This window comes from Salmo trutta, chromosome 6, assembly GCF_901001165.1.
Source record: "Salmo trutta chromosome 6, fSalTru1.1, whole genome shotgun sequence".
NCBI lineage: Eukaryota > Metazoa > Chordata > Actinopteri > Salmoniformes > Salmonidae > Salmo > Salmo trutta.
Window position 1 is genome coordinate 35,323,138 of NC_042962.1, and position 14,817 is coordinate 35,337,954.

The 14,817-nt window shown below is 39.6% G+C and overlaps 1 protein-coding gene across 2 annotated transcripts in view; it reads left to right on the forward strand.

The window, feature by feature from the left end:
• LOC115195873 (enhancer of polycomb homolog 1) overlaps positions 1-14,817 on the forward strand; it is a 110,870-nt gene that overhangs the window by 26,837 nt on the left and 69,216 nt on the right. For both annotated transcript variants that reach the window (XM_029756197.1, XM_029756196.1), the window contains exon 2: positions 8,277-8,436. In XM_029756197.1, the coding sequence (XP_029612057.1) occupies positions 8,337-8,436 (100 nt within the window). In that variant the 5' untranslated portion in view covers positions 8,277-8,336. The remainder of the gene's footprint in view (positions 1-8,276; positions 8,437-14,817) is intronic.

Consider the following 14,817-nt stretch of genomic DNA (forward strand, 5'->3'; position numbering starts at 1 on the left):
ACCTTGCAATTGTCGTAAAGTAGGGGATAGTTCTATAAATGATTTGAATACATTAGTCGCCACAACACTGGAGCACTTTTTGCGCAACACTTGCATTTGGTTGATATTGGTTTGTCTGTAGCATAAATACTGACATAGCACTGAAGATGCCTTTCTTTGGCACTAAATCAATCTCGTTAGCACTCATATTTCCGAGGTCTACTGAGGTAAAGCCCTTTCTCTCATCACCAGCGTCTAATTGCGCAGTGTACACAGGGACATTTGTGATTGGCCAGCATGTACATGCCATGCAGTGTGAGAGCCTGCTTGTGGTTGGTCAGCATCCTCTATGCATGTAGAGAGTGAATGAATAGAATCTAGCTTATATCATTGGCGGTATCATAAGTCTAGTTTTGTTGTATTAATGGATTGTAAAAATAAAACGAGCATCGCAGCCTCTTGCCATTTATGGAAATTGCACGTCTGTCTAATTTTTTATCTGACTTTGATTAATCGTGTTGCATCATGATTTGCTTCAACTGCTAACAGAAAACCTAAGACTTAGCTGTTAATGTTTGTAGACTAGCTTCAGATACTAGCTTCTCTGTTAACCTCTCTAGGGGGTGTGGGACGCTACCGTCCCACCTGGCCAACATCAAGTGAAATTGCAGAGCGCCAAATTAAATTACTATAACTATTTAACTTTCATAACATCACAAGTGCAATACATCTTGTTGTTAATCCAGCCGCCGTGTCAGATTTCAAAAATACTTTACGGCGAAAGCAAACCATGCGATTATCTGAGAACAGCGCCCAGCAGATAAATCATTACAAACAGTTAGCAGCCAAGAGTAACAAAAGTCAGTAATAGCGATAAAATTAATCACTTACCTTTTGATCTTCATATGGTTGCACTTCCAAGACTCCGTTACACAGATGTTCGTTTTGTTTGATAAATTCCCTCTTTATATCCAAAACCGTTTTGTTGGTGCGTTTTGTTCAGTAATTCATTGTAACAAAGCGCGGTCACAGCAGGCAGACGAAAAATCAAAAAAGTACCATAAAAGTTCATAGAAACATGTCAAACGATGTTTATAATCAATCCTCCAGTTTTTGTCATAAATAATTGATTATATTTCAACCGGACAATAGCTTCGTCAATAGAAAAGGAGAAACAAGAAAGGCATGCTCCCGGTCACACGCTGGACTCATGTCTGGAAATTTCCACTGTCCTCTCATTGAAAGTGGTGTTTCTCCCTCATTTTTTGAGTAAAAGCCTGAAACAATGCCTAAAGACTGGCCACATGTAGTGGAAGCCATAGGGATCGTGAACTGGGTCCTAAGTCTTTGTATGCTGGATAGGCTTTCAATGGAAAAACAGCCATTTCAAAATAATCAGGTTTTTGCCTGCCATATCAGTTCTGTTATACTCAGACATTATTTTAACAGTTTTGGAAACTTTAGTGTTTTCTATCCAAATCGACCAATTATATGCATATCCTAGCTTCTGGGCCTTAGTAGCAGGCAGTTTACTTTGGGCACGCTTTTCATCTAGAGGTGAAAATAGTTCCCCCTACCCTAGTGAGGTTAATATTGTAGTTGTAAGATGTTCAGTCTTGCTCTGATGCACTGTTTGCATTGTTTGTTATTAAAAATAAACATTAACTGTTTTCGGCAGCAAGCTGCCTTAAAATTGATAGTTTTTTTATAAGTCTAATACTAGCTAGCAACTTACCTTTGCTTCTTGCTGCCCTCGCGTTACAGGTAGTCAGCCTGTTAAGCCTTGTGGAGTGCAATGTAAGGCAGGTGGTTAGAGCGTTGGACTGGTAACTGAAGGTTGCAAAAACGAATCCCCCCTTAACAAGGCAGTTAACCCCCGTTTCTAGGCCGTCATTGTAAATAAGAATGTGTTCTTAATCTGACTTGCCTAGTTAAATAAAGGTGTAAAAGAAAGAAAAAAAAACGGCTAATCGGTGGCCCAAAATACCGATTACCGATTGTTATGAAAACTTGAAATCGGCCATTCCGATTAATCGGTCGGCCTCTAGTACAAAACATTTAAGAATGCCTTTCTAATATTGAGTAGCGCCTCAATTTGTCAGGGCACTAACTGTACAAGGTGTCAATTGCGTTCTCTACAGATGCTGGCCCATTTTGACTCGATTGTTTCCCACAGTTGTTTGGCTGGATGTCCTTTGGGTGGTGGACAATTATTTAATCACATGGGAAATTGTTGAGCCTGAAAAACCCAGCAGCGTTTCAGTTCTTGACACAAACCGGTGCGCCAGGCACCTACTACCATATCCCATTCAAAAACACAATCCACGTCTGAATTCTCTCAAGGCTTAAAAATAATTTAACCTGTCTCTACACTGGTCAGTCTCATGGAAAGAGCAAAACATTTTGTACAATGTGTATTAGGGCTGACCCCATTTTTAGTCAATTGTTTGGTCAAAAGGCTGTTGGTCGACCAAGATTTGTTTGGGGGGTCGAATAGTGGCAAATGTATTTAAGTGGTATGGCACGAGACACCTGTCTGTTTGGACTAATCCATTGCGGGGGTTGCATACCAGTACCATTGACCTTTAATTACCATAATTTCTATTCTACAATGTTTGTTTGGGTATGGTAATTTCTGTGTACGCATTCAATATATTATTATTATTGTAGGACTGGACATGTTGTTTGCGGAGCGCACTACCTAGGCTACGCTTGTAAGGAAAAAGTTTGGGATCATTCCATTTACAAGTTGTCTATTAATTAATTGTCTTTTGTTTGGAGCACTCCTGTCAATCTTGAGTAAGGACACACACCTGATTACGCATAGAAATAGGTCTAGGCTATTTTGTCTGCATGCAAATGTAGGCTTATAAATGTGCCCATTCTGGGATCTGATACTATTTCTGATTGGTTTAACTGAACATCACTGTGGAGCTTTTCAAAGTCATTTTTCTTTGCCTCAAAAAGCAAGTAAACAAAGTCTGTTTTTACATCCATTGAGAATTACTATAGTTCTAAAATGTAGCCTATTTTTAATCTTTCCAGCTCTCTCCCTTTTGATAATCAATCAGAAAATGTCATGCTCTGATCCGGTGGAAATGTCATAAAGGCCTACCTAATTACTACATATCCCTTGCTTAAATATCCTACAGCTGTGTCTCTGTCAGGAGCTCACTGACCCAGGAAACTGAGGGCCCAGAATATTTTATACAATGTCACAAGTTCGCTAGCGCAAGCTTCGTGCTGGACCCAAATTAATAGTTGATACAGTGTTTCAAGTTCCTTGCAGACAGACCATGCATAGCCAATGTGATTGATAGGATGTTTATTTTTATCAGGATATCTTGTTCCTGCTGGCTGTAATTCTTTTTTTTTTTAAAAAGTATTTGTTGGCTTTATGTAGGCAATTTTTACTTATTGGCAATGGCAATAAAGTTACTTTTAGAATTTTGATTAAAACCTCATGACATTGATTTTGAGATTAAGACTTGATTATAACTGAAATGAAACTTCCACGAAAATCACAACTGGCACGCAGATCAGTAGAGATGGTACGACAACTTAGCGTTCCAAATGGAGAAGGTTGCCTACCGCTCATGTAGCTGATCACGAGCAGTGATTTTTATTTATTTATTTTTATTTTTTGCTTAGACTATATTGATCTCTGGCTCCCTCTTTTTAGTAATTTGTTTTAAAAAAATATTGCAGTGCTTAAAGCATCAGGCAAAAGCCCTATTCAGACGGGATACACTTTACTGGGGGAACTCAGTTAATGTAATTGTGCACAAACACAAATCGCCACATCTGTAATTTTTGTGCTGTCCGACTCTGCCATCTTGGTAATTTTTACTTGGCAAGGAAGTTATCCTAGCCCTAAAAACCTACTGTTTTTCAGCAAACTCTCAGGTCCTCTGATAATACTTATCCCGTGTGAATCATCATCCCTGCGTTTTGAGTGATATTAGATTTAAACAGGTGCTGCACCCAGTTTGGATAAGAACATGGGAACAAATTGATGATTAAAACAAGGTGCTATGCACGTAGCCTACAGATGAAGGAACTGTTTAGTCACACCAACTTTCCTTGTGCCATACTTCTCTTTCAAAAGATGAAGTAGATATTGTGCCAATGAATTGACATTATTCAGTTAATTAAATGTCTGCATAGGTTACGGTTCATGGTTGTTATTGATATGCGTTATTATTTTGACTTTCTCTGAACTGAAGGCCCGTTAGGCCAATATTAGGCTATGCCTACACCTTTGAAATGTCTTCACGTCTAGAAGAGCCTCCAGGCTTACGTCATAGTGGTTCATTTTGAATGAGGGGGGAAAAATATTACAGGGGTAAAACTAATCCCGCCCGAATCGTCCACTGGAAAAACGGACATGCTGGGGTGATAATTACATAACCGATGTTCTGTAGTAATACTAGTCCCGTGCGAATAGGGCTAAAGTTATATTTTTTTATATATATATATATATATATATATATATATATATATATATATATATATATATATATATATATATATATATATATATATTTATTTTAGTTGATTTTATTCAAACATAGGGTGTGTCTGTATATGGAAAAATAAATGTTTTACATTTTCTACTAATCGATTGGTCGAAAAAACACTCGGTTGACCAAGATTTTTTTTTTTGTCTGGGACAGCCCAACTGTTTCTAGCGTCTCAACCAACCTAATGAGAACTTGAGTGTGTGTACATGTATCCCAAAGTTTATAGACTCACCTGTACTGATATTGTTTTGAGTTGATCTGAGGATGCTGAACGTCCGACCTCGAATTCCCCTGAATTGATTTCCCCCATAATGTGAATTAAAATTGGATGAGTACTGTGAATGATCTCGGATGGGGAGACTGGACCTACTGGGGTGTAAGCCTATGTTGAATTGCTGGGGGGGCTTAACCTTTTCACAGGTACCAACAAGCGTGTGTGAACATTCCACACTGGTCCCTGCCACGAATGCTTAAACCGGTTGGATTAGAAAGCTCACTTAGAACGTCCAGTTTTGATTGATGCAACAGTCAGCGTTTGAGCTAGCCACACATTTTTTTCAGAACCATTTTGCACAAACACAGTCCTTACAAAGTCATGTCCTGAATGTGACAAGTTTATTTTGGAATGCAATGTTAAGACATTCACAGAAATAACAACAGCATACATAATCATCCAAACCAGAAAATGTGGACTACATTCGTCCTAGTGCTAACTAAGGAGAGCTTGACGTAACACAAGCATATTTAGAACACTCTAGGCTGACCGACCACAATATGAATTAGCCAATTTGTAAGTCGCTCTGGATAAGAGTGTCTGCTAAATGACGTAAATGTAAAATGTAAATGTAGCTAATAGCAATTACTATTTGTAATACTTCACGGGTGAGCTCAACATGATTTGAAATATTTGAGTAAAACACTTCCTAGAAATGTTTACGTAATCCATCGATGAGTAGTTTGTGTGTGCCACCATGTTTTTCGCGTCAACCAAAGGTAATAAGAGACAAGATAAGTTTGGTCTGTTTACAGTATGCATCTTGAAGGGGGTGTGACGTCTACGATCAGTTACTTACCTTCATTCACTTCCGGAAGTTTACCTGAAATATGAGTGAACCATTCCTTGACCTCAATACATTTTTGGTCTGACAGATGTTTACGTGACACCCAGAATGCATTGTATAATGTCAACAAACATGGCGCCACACATAGCTGGCAAATAGCTTAGCATTAGCTCATTATAATTAGTACGACCTTCAAAAAAGTATTTTACACACATCATAGGTGTCCATTACAATTTATGCAATCGGAATGCATTATAAAACTGCATACATGCATACATATTTCATGCTACAGTAGAAACGACAACATGATATACAGAAAAGGGGCACTTACTTTGATAGGAATGCACACATCCACACACAGTTGTTATTTGTAAGGAAAACAACAATGGAGGCGATGTGAGCACCAGCCAGAAAATAAACGTAAAATGCCTATTGTAGTTGGAAACGGCAGCAAATTAATGGAATATCTATAAATGCTTACAGAGGCCCATTATCAGAAACCATCACTCCTGTGTTCCCATGGCACGTTGTGTTAGCTAATCCAAGTTTATCATTTTAAAAGGCTAATTGATCATTAAGAAAACCCTTTTGCAATTATATTAGCACAGCTGAAAACTGGTGTGCTTGTTAACCTCTATGGGACCGGCGGGACGAATTCGTCCCACCTAAGTAACAGCCAGTTGAATCCTGTGGCGCAATTTTTAAAACGTTTGAAATACTATTACTTCAATTTCTCAAACATATGACTATTTTACAGCTATTTAAAGACAAGACTCTCGTTAATCTAACCACACTGTCCGATTTCAAAAAGGCTTTACAACGAAAGCAAAACATTAGATTATGTCAGGAGAGTGCCCAGCCAGAAATAATCAGACACCCATTTTTCAAGCTAGCATATAATGTCACAAAAACCCAAACCACAGCTAAATGCAGCACTAACCTTTTATGATCTTCATCAGATGACACACCTAGGACATTATGTTATACAATACATGCATGTCTGTTCAATCAAGTTCATATTTATATCAAAAACCAGCTTTTTACATTAGCATGTGACGTTCAGAAAAAGCATACCCCCCGCAAACTTCCGGGGAATTTACTAACAATTTGCTAAATTACTCACGATAAACGTTCACAAAAAGCATAACAATTATTTTAAGAATTATAGATACATTACTCCTCTATGCACTCGATATGTCCGATTTTAAAATAGCTTTTCGGATGAAGCACATTTTGCAATATTCTAAGTACATAGCCCAGCCATCACGGGCTAGCTATTTAGACACCCAGCAAGTTTAGCCTTCACCAAAATCACATTTCCTATAAGAAAAATGGTCTTACCTTTCCTGTTCTTCGTCAGAATGCACTCCCAGGACTTCTACTTCAATAACAAATGTAGGTTTGGTCCCAAATAATCCATCGTTATATCCAAACAGCGGCGTTTTGTTCGTGCGTTCTCGACACTATCAGAATGCTAAATCACGGTCGTGCGCATGGCACAGAACGTGACCAAAAAATTCTAAATATTCCATTACCGTACTTCGAAGCATGTCAACCGCTGTTTAAAATCAATTTTTATGCAATTTATCTCGTAGAAAAGCGATAATATTCCGACCGGGAATCTGCAATTAGCTAAACAGCCGAAGGAAAATACTCCACGGGGTCGAATCGTGCACGCGCCTAATTCTATTGTCCACTGATGGGACACTTGGAAAAGGGGATTCTGTGTTTCAGCCTGAGGCTGCCTCGTCATCGTTCAGGTTTTTCCCGGGTTCTGAGAGCCTATTGGAGCCCTAGGAATTGTCACGTTACAGCTAAGCTCCTGACTCTTCAATAAACAGAAGCAAGAACAACAACACCTTGTCAGACAGGGTACTTCCTGCATGAAACCTTCTCAGGTTTTTGCCTGCCATAGGAGTTCTGTTATACTCACAGACACCATTCAAACAGTTTTAGAAACTTTAGGGTGTTTTCTATCCAAACCTGAACAATAATATGCATATTCTAGCTTCTGAGTTGGTGTAGGAGGCAGTTATAAATGGGCACATATTTTTTCCAAAATTCTCAATGCTGCCCCCTAGCCCGTAGAGGTTAAAGAAGCAATAAAACTGGCCTTTAGACTCGTTGAGTATCTGGAGTATTAGCATTTGTGGGTTCGATTACAGGCTCAAAATGGCTAGAAACAAAACTTAATTCTGAAACTCGTCAGTCTATTCTTGTTCTGAGAAATGAAGGCTATGCCTTGAATAGAATGGAATCGCCTTCATTTCTCAGAACAAGAATAGACTGATGAGTTTCAGAAGAAGTTCTTTGTTTCCTACATTTTATTTGTGTGCTTCTACTTAGGTGCACATCATGTGCTCATTGTAAAAAAAAAAAATGTCAGTGTAGATCCCTGAACTATAATAATAAATAAGCACTATCACTCAGCATTTTGTGGCAGGACAGGCACTTTGATGCTTAATATTCAGTTGTAGATATGTTTGTTTTTATTATTGTATCTAAATAATTTATTTTAACATTGGTTAAAAGACGCCGGTCACAAAAATGAAATTAAGCATTTATACCCCATTTATTACTTACTCTTAATCATAGTTTTTCTAACATTAGAAAGTGTGCTCAGTTTGATTTTTGGTGTAATTGCGTATAATTAATTCTTTACCTGCCGCAGTTGTAGTGTAGGCCTACTGACCTTTACCTTCCTCCCCCACAGGAGCACCATCTACAGCGGGCTATCTCGGCACAGCAGGTGTATGGGGAGAAACGGGACAACATGGTCATCCCCGTCCCCGAAGCAGGGAGCAACATCGCCTACTACGAGTCCCTCTACCCTGGGGACTTCAAGATGCCAAAGCAGCTCATTCACATACAACGTAAGGAGTATTACTGTTCATGTAGCCTGTTTGTCAGCGGTCTTTGTTTTTCTGTTGTCTCTTTGGTCAGTCGGCAGATGTTTGTTTTTCTTCTCTTGAGTGTGCCTTGCGTGTGTGCACATACTGCTGTTTGTGTTCATGCTGCTGTGTGTTTGCAGTGCTTGTGTGCTCTGTCTGGGGTATGTTTAAAGCCCCAGTGCAGTCCAAAATGTGGTGTTCCTGTGTTTTTATATATATTTCCACACTAAGGTTGGAGTAATACTGTGAAATTGTGAAAAGTATGGTAATGCAGTTTTAGTGTAAGTTTCAAACGACCCTGAAATTTGTCTGTTTTGGTGGGATGGAGTTTTGGCCTTCCATGTTGACATCACCATGCGGTAAATTTGTTAGGTGCAATACATCAATAAGATAGCGTTCCAAACCTTTCTGCCAATAAAGGCTAATTTTTCAGTTTTCTCCTTCCCACTCAGACCACTACCAGACAGTTGTAGCAAAATTCTTGTTTGAGAAATTGCCCTTTGCTAAGAACCTGTTTTTTGTTTCTGTTTTCAATAAAAGAAATTCAAAAATCCCTGTAAGGTACTTAATTGTTACCCAGAAAGTATTTGATATTGAGATTACATTAGCTGCATTGGACCTTTAAGTGATTGTCAGCCCCTGGTGTTTCTCTAATAGCAGCAGTGTGATCCAGAGGTGTCCTGCGGTCTGAAAGCATTTGAGCACAGAGAGAGGGCACAGATGGGAAGGTAAAGGGGCACAGGCTAGGCAGGGGGTGTGGGACACTGAATAGTCTAAGCCCAGGGGACCCCCTCTCAGCCCCAGCTCACAAACACTCCTGTCAGCTCAGTTTTTTTCTAAGGGGCTTTCAAGTCTAACCAAAGGCAAAGGGAGGGCAGGCTTTTTGCAAGCTTAGTGGATTTCTGGAGTTTGCCGCATTAAGCTGCTGATTGTGATCTGTGCTAAATATAGGGACGTGTGTTTTTACCAGAGTTCCCATAACCATCTTTCTGTAACCCCTATTAAGTACACTGTTTGTCTAGGGCCCTGGTGATCTGGTCAAAAGTAGTGCACTATATAGGGAATTGGGTGCCATTTGGGAAGCACTACCACTTGGGAAGTGTTGCAACATGTTTTTGGGCTAAAAGGCAGGAGTATGGTGGACTGAAGATGGCGGTGCAGAATGCCTTGTGAAGAAGCGTAGAAATTAATGTGCTTTATCGCTGATCTGCTCACTCCTGGCCAAAATCATCCTAACTGGATAATAACTCAAAACTACTTTTAAGGTTAGAGAATTTTATTGACATACTACCGACGTATTTTATACGTATACTATTTATAAATATACTGAACAAAAAATATATAAATGCAACATACAATTTCATATCTTTTACTGAGTTACAGTACGTATAAGGAAATCAGTCAATAGAAATTTAGTCATTAGGCCCCAATCTATGGATTCCACATTGCTGGGAATACAGATACAGTCGTATGAAAAAGTTTGGGCACCCCTGACAATTTCCAGAATTTCCATTTATAAATAATTGGGTGTTTGGATTAGCATTTTCATTTTGATCTATCAAATAACTGATGTACACAGTAATATTTCAGTAGTGAAATGAGGTTTATTGGATTAACAGAAAATGTGCAATATGCATCAAAACAAAATTAGACAGGTGCATAAATTTGGGCACCCCAATAGAAAAATTACATTAATATTTAGTAGAGCCTCCTTTTGCTAAAATAACAGCATCTAGATGCTTCCTATAGCCTCTAATGAGTGTCTGGATGGCATTTTGGACCATTCCTCCTTACAAAACATCTCCAGTTCAGTTAGGTTTGATGGTTGCCGAGCACGGACAGCCCGCTTCAAATCATCCCACAGATTCTCAATGATATTCAGGTCTGGGGACTGGGATGGCCATTCCAGAACATTGTACTTGTTCCTCTGCATAAATTCCCAGGTAGATTTTGAGCAGTGTTTTGGGTCGTTGTCTTGTTGAAATATCCAGCCCCGGCGTAACTTCAACTTTGTGACTGATTCTTCAACATTATTCCCAAGAATCTGCTGATATTGACTGGAATCCGTGCGACCCTCAACTTTAACAAGATTCCCAGTACCGGCACTGGCCACGCAGCCCCACAGCCTGATGGAACCCCCACCAAATTTTACTGTGGGTAGCAAGTGTTTTTCTTGGAACGCTGTGTTCTTTTGCCGCCATGCATAACGTCCCTTGTTAACCTCTATGGGCTAGGTGGCACCAAATCGTCCCACCTACGTAACAGCCAGTTGAATCCTGTGGCGCGATTTTCAAAACGTTTGAAATGCTATTACTTCAATTTCTCAAACATATGACTATTTTACAGCTATTTAAAGACAAGACTCTCGTTAATCTAACCACACTGTCCGATTTCAAAAAGGCTTTACAACGAAAGCAAAACATTAGATTATGTCAGCAGATTACCCAGCCAGAAGTAATGACACCCATTTTTCAAGCTAGCATATAATGTCACAAAAACCCAAACCACAGCTAAATGCAGCACTAACCTTTTATGATCTTAATCAGATGACACACCTAGGACATTGTTATACAATACATGCATGTCTGTTCAATCAAGTTCATATTTATATCAAAAAACAGCTTTTTACATTAGCATGTGACGTTCAGAAAAAGCATACCCCCTGCAAACTTCCGGGGAATTTACTAACAATTTACTAAATTACTCACGATAAACGTTCACAAAAAGCATAACAATTATTTTAAGAATTATAGATACAGAACTCCTCTATGCACTCTGTCCGATTTTAAAATAGCTTTTCGGATGAAGCACATTTTGCAATATTCTAAGTACATAGCCCAGCCATCACGGGCTAGCTATTTAGACACCCGGCAAGTTTAGCCTATATCAAAATCATATTTCCTATAAGAAAAATGGTCTTACCTTTCCTGTTCTTCGTCAGAATGCACTCCCAGGACTTCTACTTCAATAACAAATGTAGGTTTGGTCCCAAATAATCCATCGTTATGTTCAATCAGCGACGTTTTGTTCGTGCGTTCTAGACACTATCAGAATGGTAAATCACGGTCGTGCGCATGGCACAGAACGTGACAAAAAAATTCTAAATTTTCCATTACCGTACTTCAAAGCATGTCAACCACTGTTTAAAATCAATTTTTATGCAATTTATCTCGTAGAAAAGCGATAATATTCCGACCGGGAATCTGCCTGTCTGTAAATAGAGGGAAAAACAGAAAGACGGGGGCGGGGCAGGTCACGCGCCTAAGCCTTTGTCCTCTGATAGACCACTTAGCAAAAGCTCTGGTGTGTTTCAGCCAGGGCTTTGAATTACGTCATTCAGGTTTTTCCCGGGCTCTGAGACCCCATTGGAGACGTGGGAAGTGTCACGTAACAGCAGAGATCCTGAGTTTTTGGAAGAGATGTCAAAAGCAAGCAAATAAATGGTCAAACAGGCCACTTCCTGTAAAGGAATCTCTCAGGTTTTTGCCTGCCAAATGAGTTCTGTTATACTCACAGACACCATTCAAACAGTTTTAGAAACTTTAGGGTGTTTTCTATCCATATATAATAAGTATATGCATATTCTAGTTACTGGGTAGGATTAGTAACCAGATTAAATCGGGGACGTTTTTTATCCGGCCGTGTAAATACTGCCCCCTAGTCCCAACAGTTTAAGACCAAATAACTCAATCTTTGTTTCATCAGTCCACAGCACCTTATTCCAAAATGAAGCTGGCTTGTCCAAATGTGCGTTTGCATACCTCAAGCGACTCCGTTTGTGGCGTGTGTGCAGAAAAGGCTTCTTCCGCATCACTCTCCCATACAGCTTCTCCTTGTGCAAAGTGCGCTGAATTATTGAACGATGCACAGTGACACCACCTGCAGCAAGATGATGTTGTAGGTCTTTGGAGGTGGTCTGTGGGCTGTTCTCACCATCCTTCGCCTTTGCCACCGATATTTTACTTGGCCTGCCACTTCTGGCCTTAACAAGAACTGTGCCTGTGGTCTTCCATTTCTCACTATGTTCCTCACAGTGGACACTGACAGCTTACATCTCTGCGATAGCTTTTTGTAGCCTTCCTCTAAACCATAATGTTGAACAATCTTTGTTTTCAGGTCATTTGAGAGTTGTTTTGAGGCCCCCATGTTGCCACTCTTCAGAGGAGAGTCAAAGAGAACAACAACTTGCAATTGGCCACCTTAAATACCTTTTCTCATGATTGGATGCAATTGTCTATGAAGTTCAAGGCTTAATGAGCTCACCAAACCAATTGTGTGTTCCAATTAATCAGTGCTAAGTAGTTACAGGTATTGAAATCAACAGAATGACAAGGGTGCCCACATTTTTTCATAGCCTATTTTTCACATCTGATTTAATTTCATACAACTTAATATTGCTACACTAAAAATCTTTGTCTGGACAGTACCCCAGTACTCAGCTTTTATTAGAAAATGAATGGCATGCCACTGTGATCATTTTCTGTGACGACAGAGTAAATTATTATGCCGCCTCAGAGGGGTGCCCAAACTTTTTCATACGACTGTATGCATCTGTTGGTCACAGATACATTTAAAAATAAAGTAGTGGCGTGGATCACAAAACATGTCACTATCTGGTGTGACCATTTTTCTCGCGCAGCACGTCACATCTCCTTCGCATAGAGTTGATCAGGCAGTTGATTGTGGCCTGTGATTGGACGTACTGCCAAATTCTCTAAAATGACTTTGAAGGCTTATGGTAGAGAAATTAACATTCGATTCTCTGGCTACAGCTCTGATGGACATTACTGCAGTCAGCATGCCAATTGTTCGCTGTGGCATTGCGTTTTTACAAAACTGCCTATTTTATTGGCCCCAGCACAAGATGCATCTGTCTAATGATCGTGCTGTTTAATCAGCTTCTTGATAGACCACCCTGTTAGGTGGATAGATTATCTTGGCAAATAAGAAATGCACACTAACAGGGATGTAAACAAATCTGTGCACAATTTGAGATGTTTTTTGCGGTATGGAAAATTAAATGGATTTCTTTCCCCCCCAGCTCATTAACCTCTCTGGCGCATGTGGGACGAACTCGTCCCACCTACGTAACAGCCACTGAAATCCAGTGGCGCGATTTTTGAATCGTTAGAAATACTATTACTTCAATTTCTCAAACATATGACTATTTTACAGCTATTTAAAGACAAGAATCTCGTTAATCTAACCCCACTGTCCGATTTCAAAAAGGCTTTACAACGAAAGCAAAACATTAGATTATGTCAGCAGAGTGCCCAGCCAGAAAAAATCAGACACCCATTTTTCAAGCGAGCATATCATGTCACATAAACCCAAACCACAGCTAAATGCAGCACTAACCTTTTATGATCTTCATCAGATGACACACCTAGGATATTGTGTTATACAATACATGCATGTCTGTTCAATCAAATTCATATCAAAAACCAGCTTTTTACATTAGCATGTGACGTTCAGAAAAAGCATAACCCCCGCAAACTTCCGGGGAATTTACTAACAGTTTGCTAAATTACTCACGATAAACGTTCACAAAAAGCATAACAATTATTTTAAGAATTATAGATACATTACTCCTCTATGCACTCGATATGTCCGATTTTAAAATAGCTTTTCGGATGAAGCACATTTTGCAATAATCTAAGTACATAGCCCGGCATCACAGGGCTAGCTATTTAGATACCCACCCAGGTCAGCCTCCACCAAAATCACATTTCCTATAAGAAAAATGTTCTTACCTTGCTTGTTCTTCGTCAGAATACACTGCCAGGACTTCTACTTCAATAACAAATGTTGGTTTGGTCCCAAATAATCCATCGTTATATCCAAACAGCGACGTTTTGTTCGTGAGTTCTAGACACTATCAGAATGCTTCTTCACGGTGTCGCGCATGGCGCATTGGCGTGACAAAAATGTCTAAATATTCCATTACCGTACTTCGAAGCATGTCAACCGCTGTTTAAAACCAATTTTTATGCCATTTATCTCGTAGATAAGTGATAATATTCCGACCGGGAGTATGCATTGAGCCTAAACAGCCGAATAAAATTTCTCCTCAGGAGCGAATCGTGCACGCGCCTCATTCAAAGGTCTTCTGAGCAGCCACTTACAAAAGGTGATAATGTGTTTCAGCCTGAGGCTCCCTCGTAAACCTTCAGGTTTTTCGCGGGTTCTGAGAGCCTATTGGAGCCCTGGGAATTGTCACGTTACAGCTAAGATCCTTACTTTTCAATAAAAAGATGCAAGACGCACGACTCCTTGTCAGACAGGGTACTTCCTGCTTGAAACCTTGTCAGGTTTTTGCCTGCCATAGGAGTTCTGTTATACTCAGACACCATTCAAACAGTT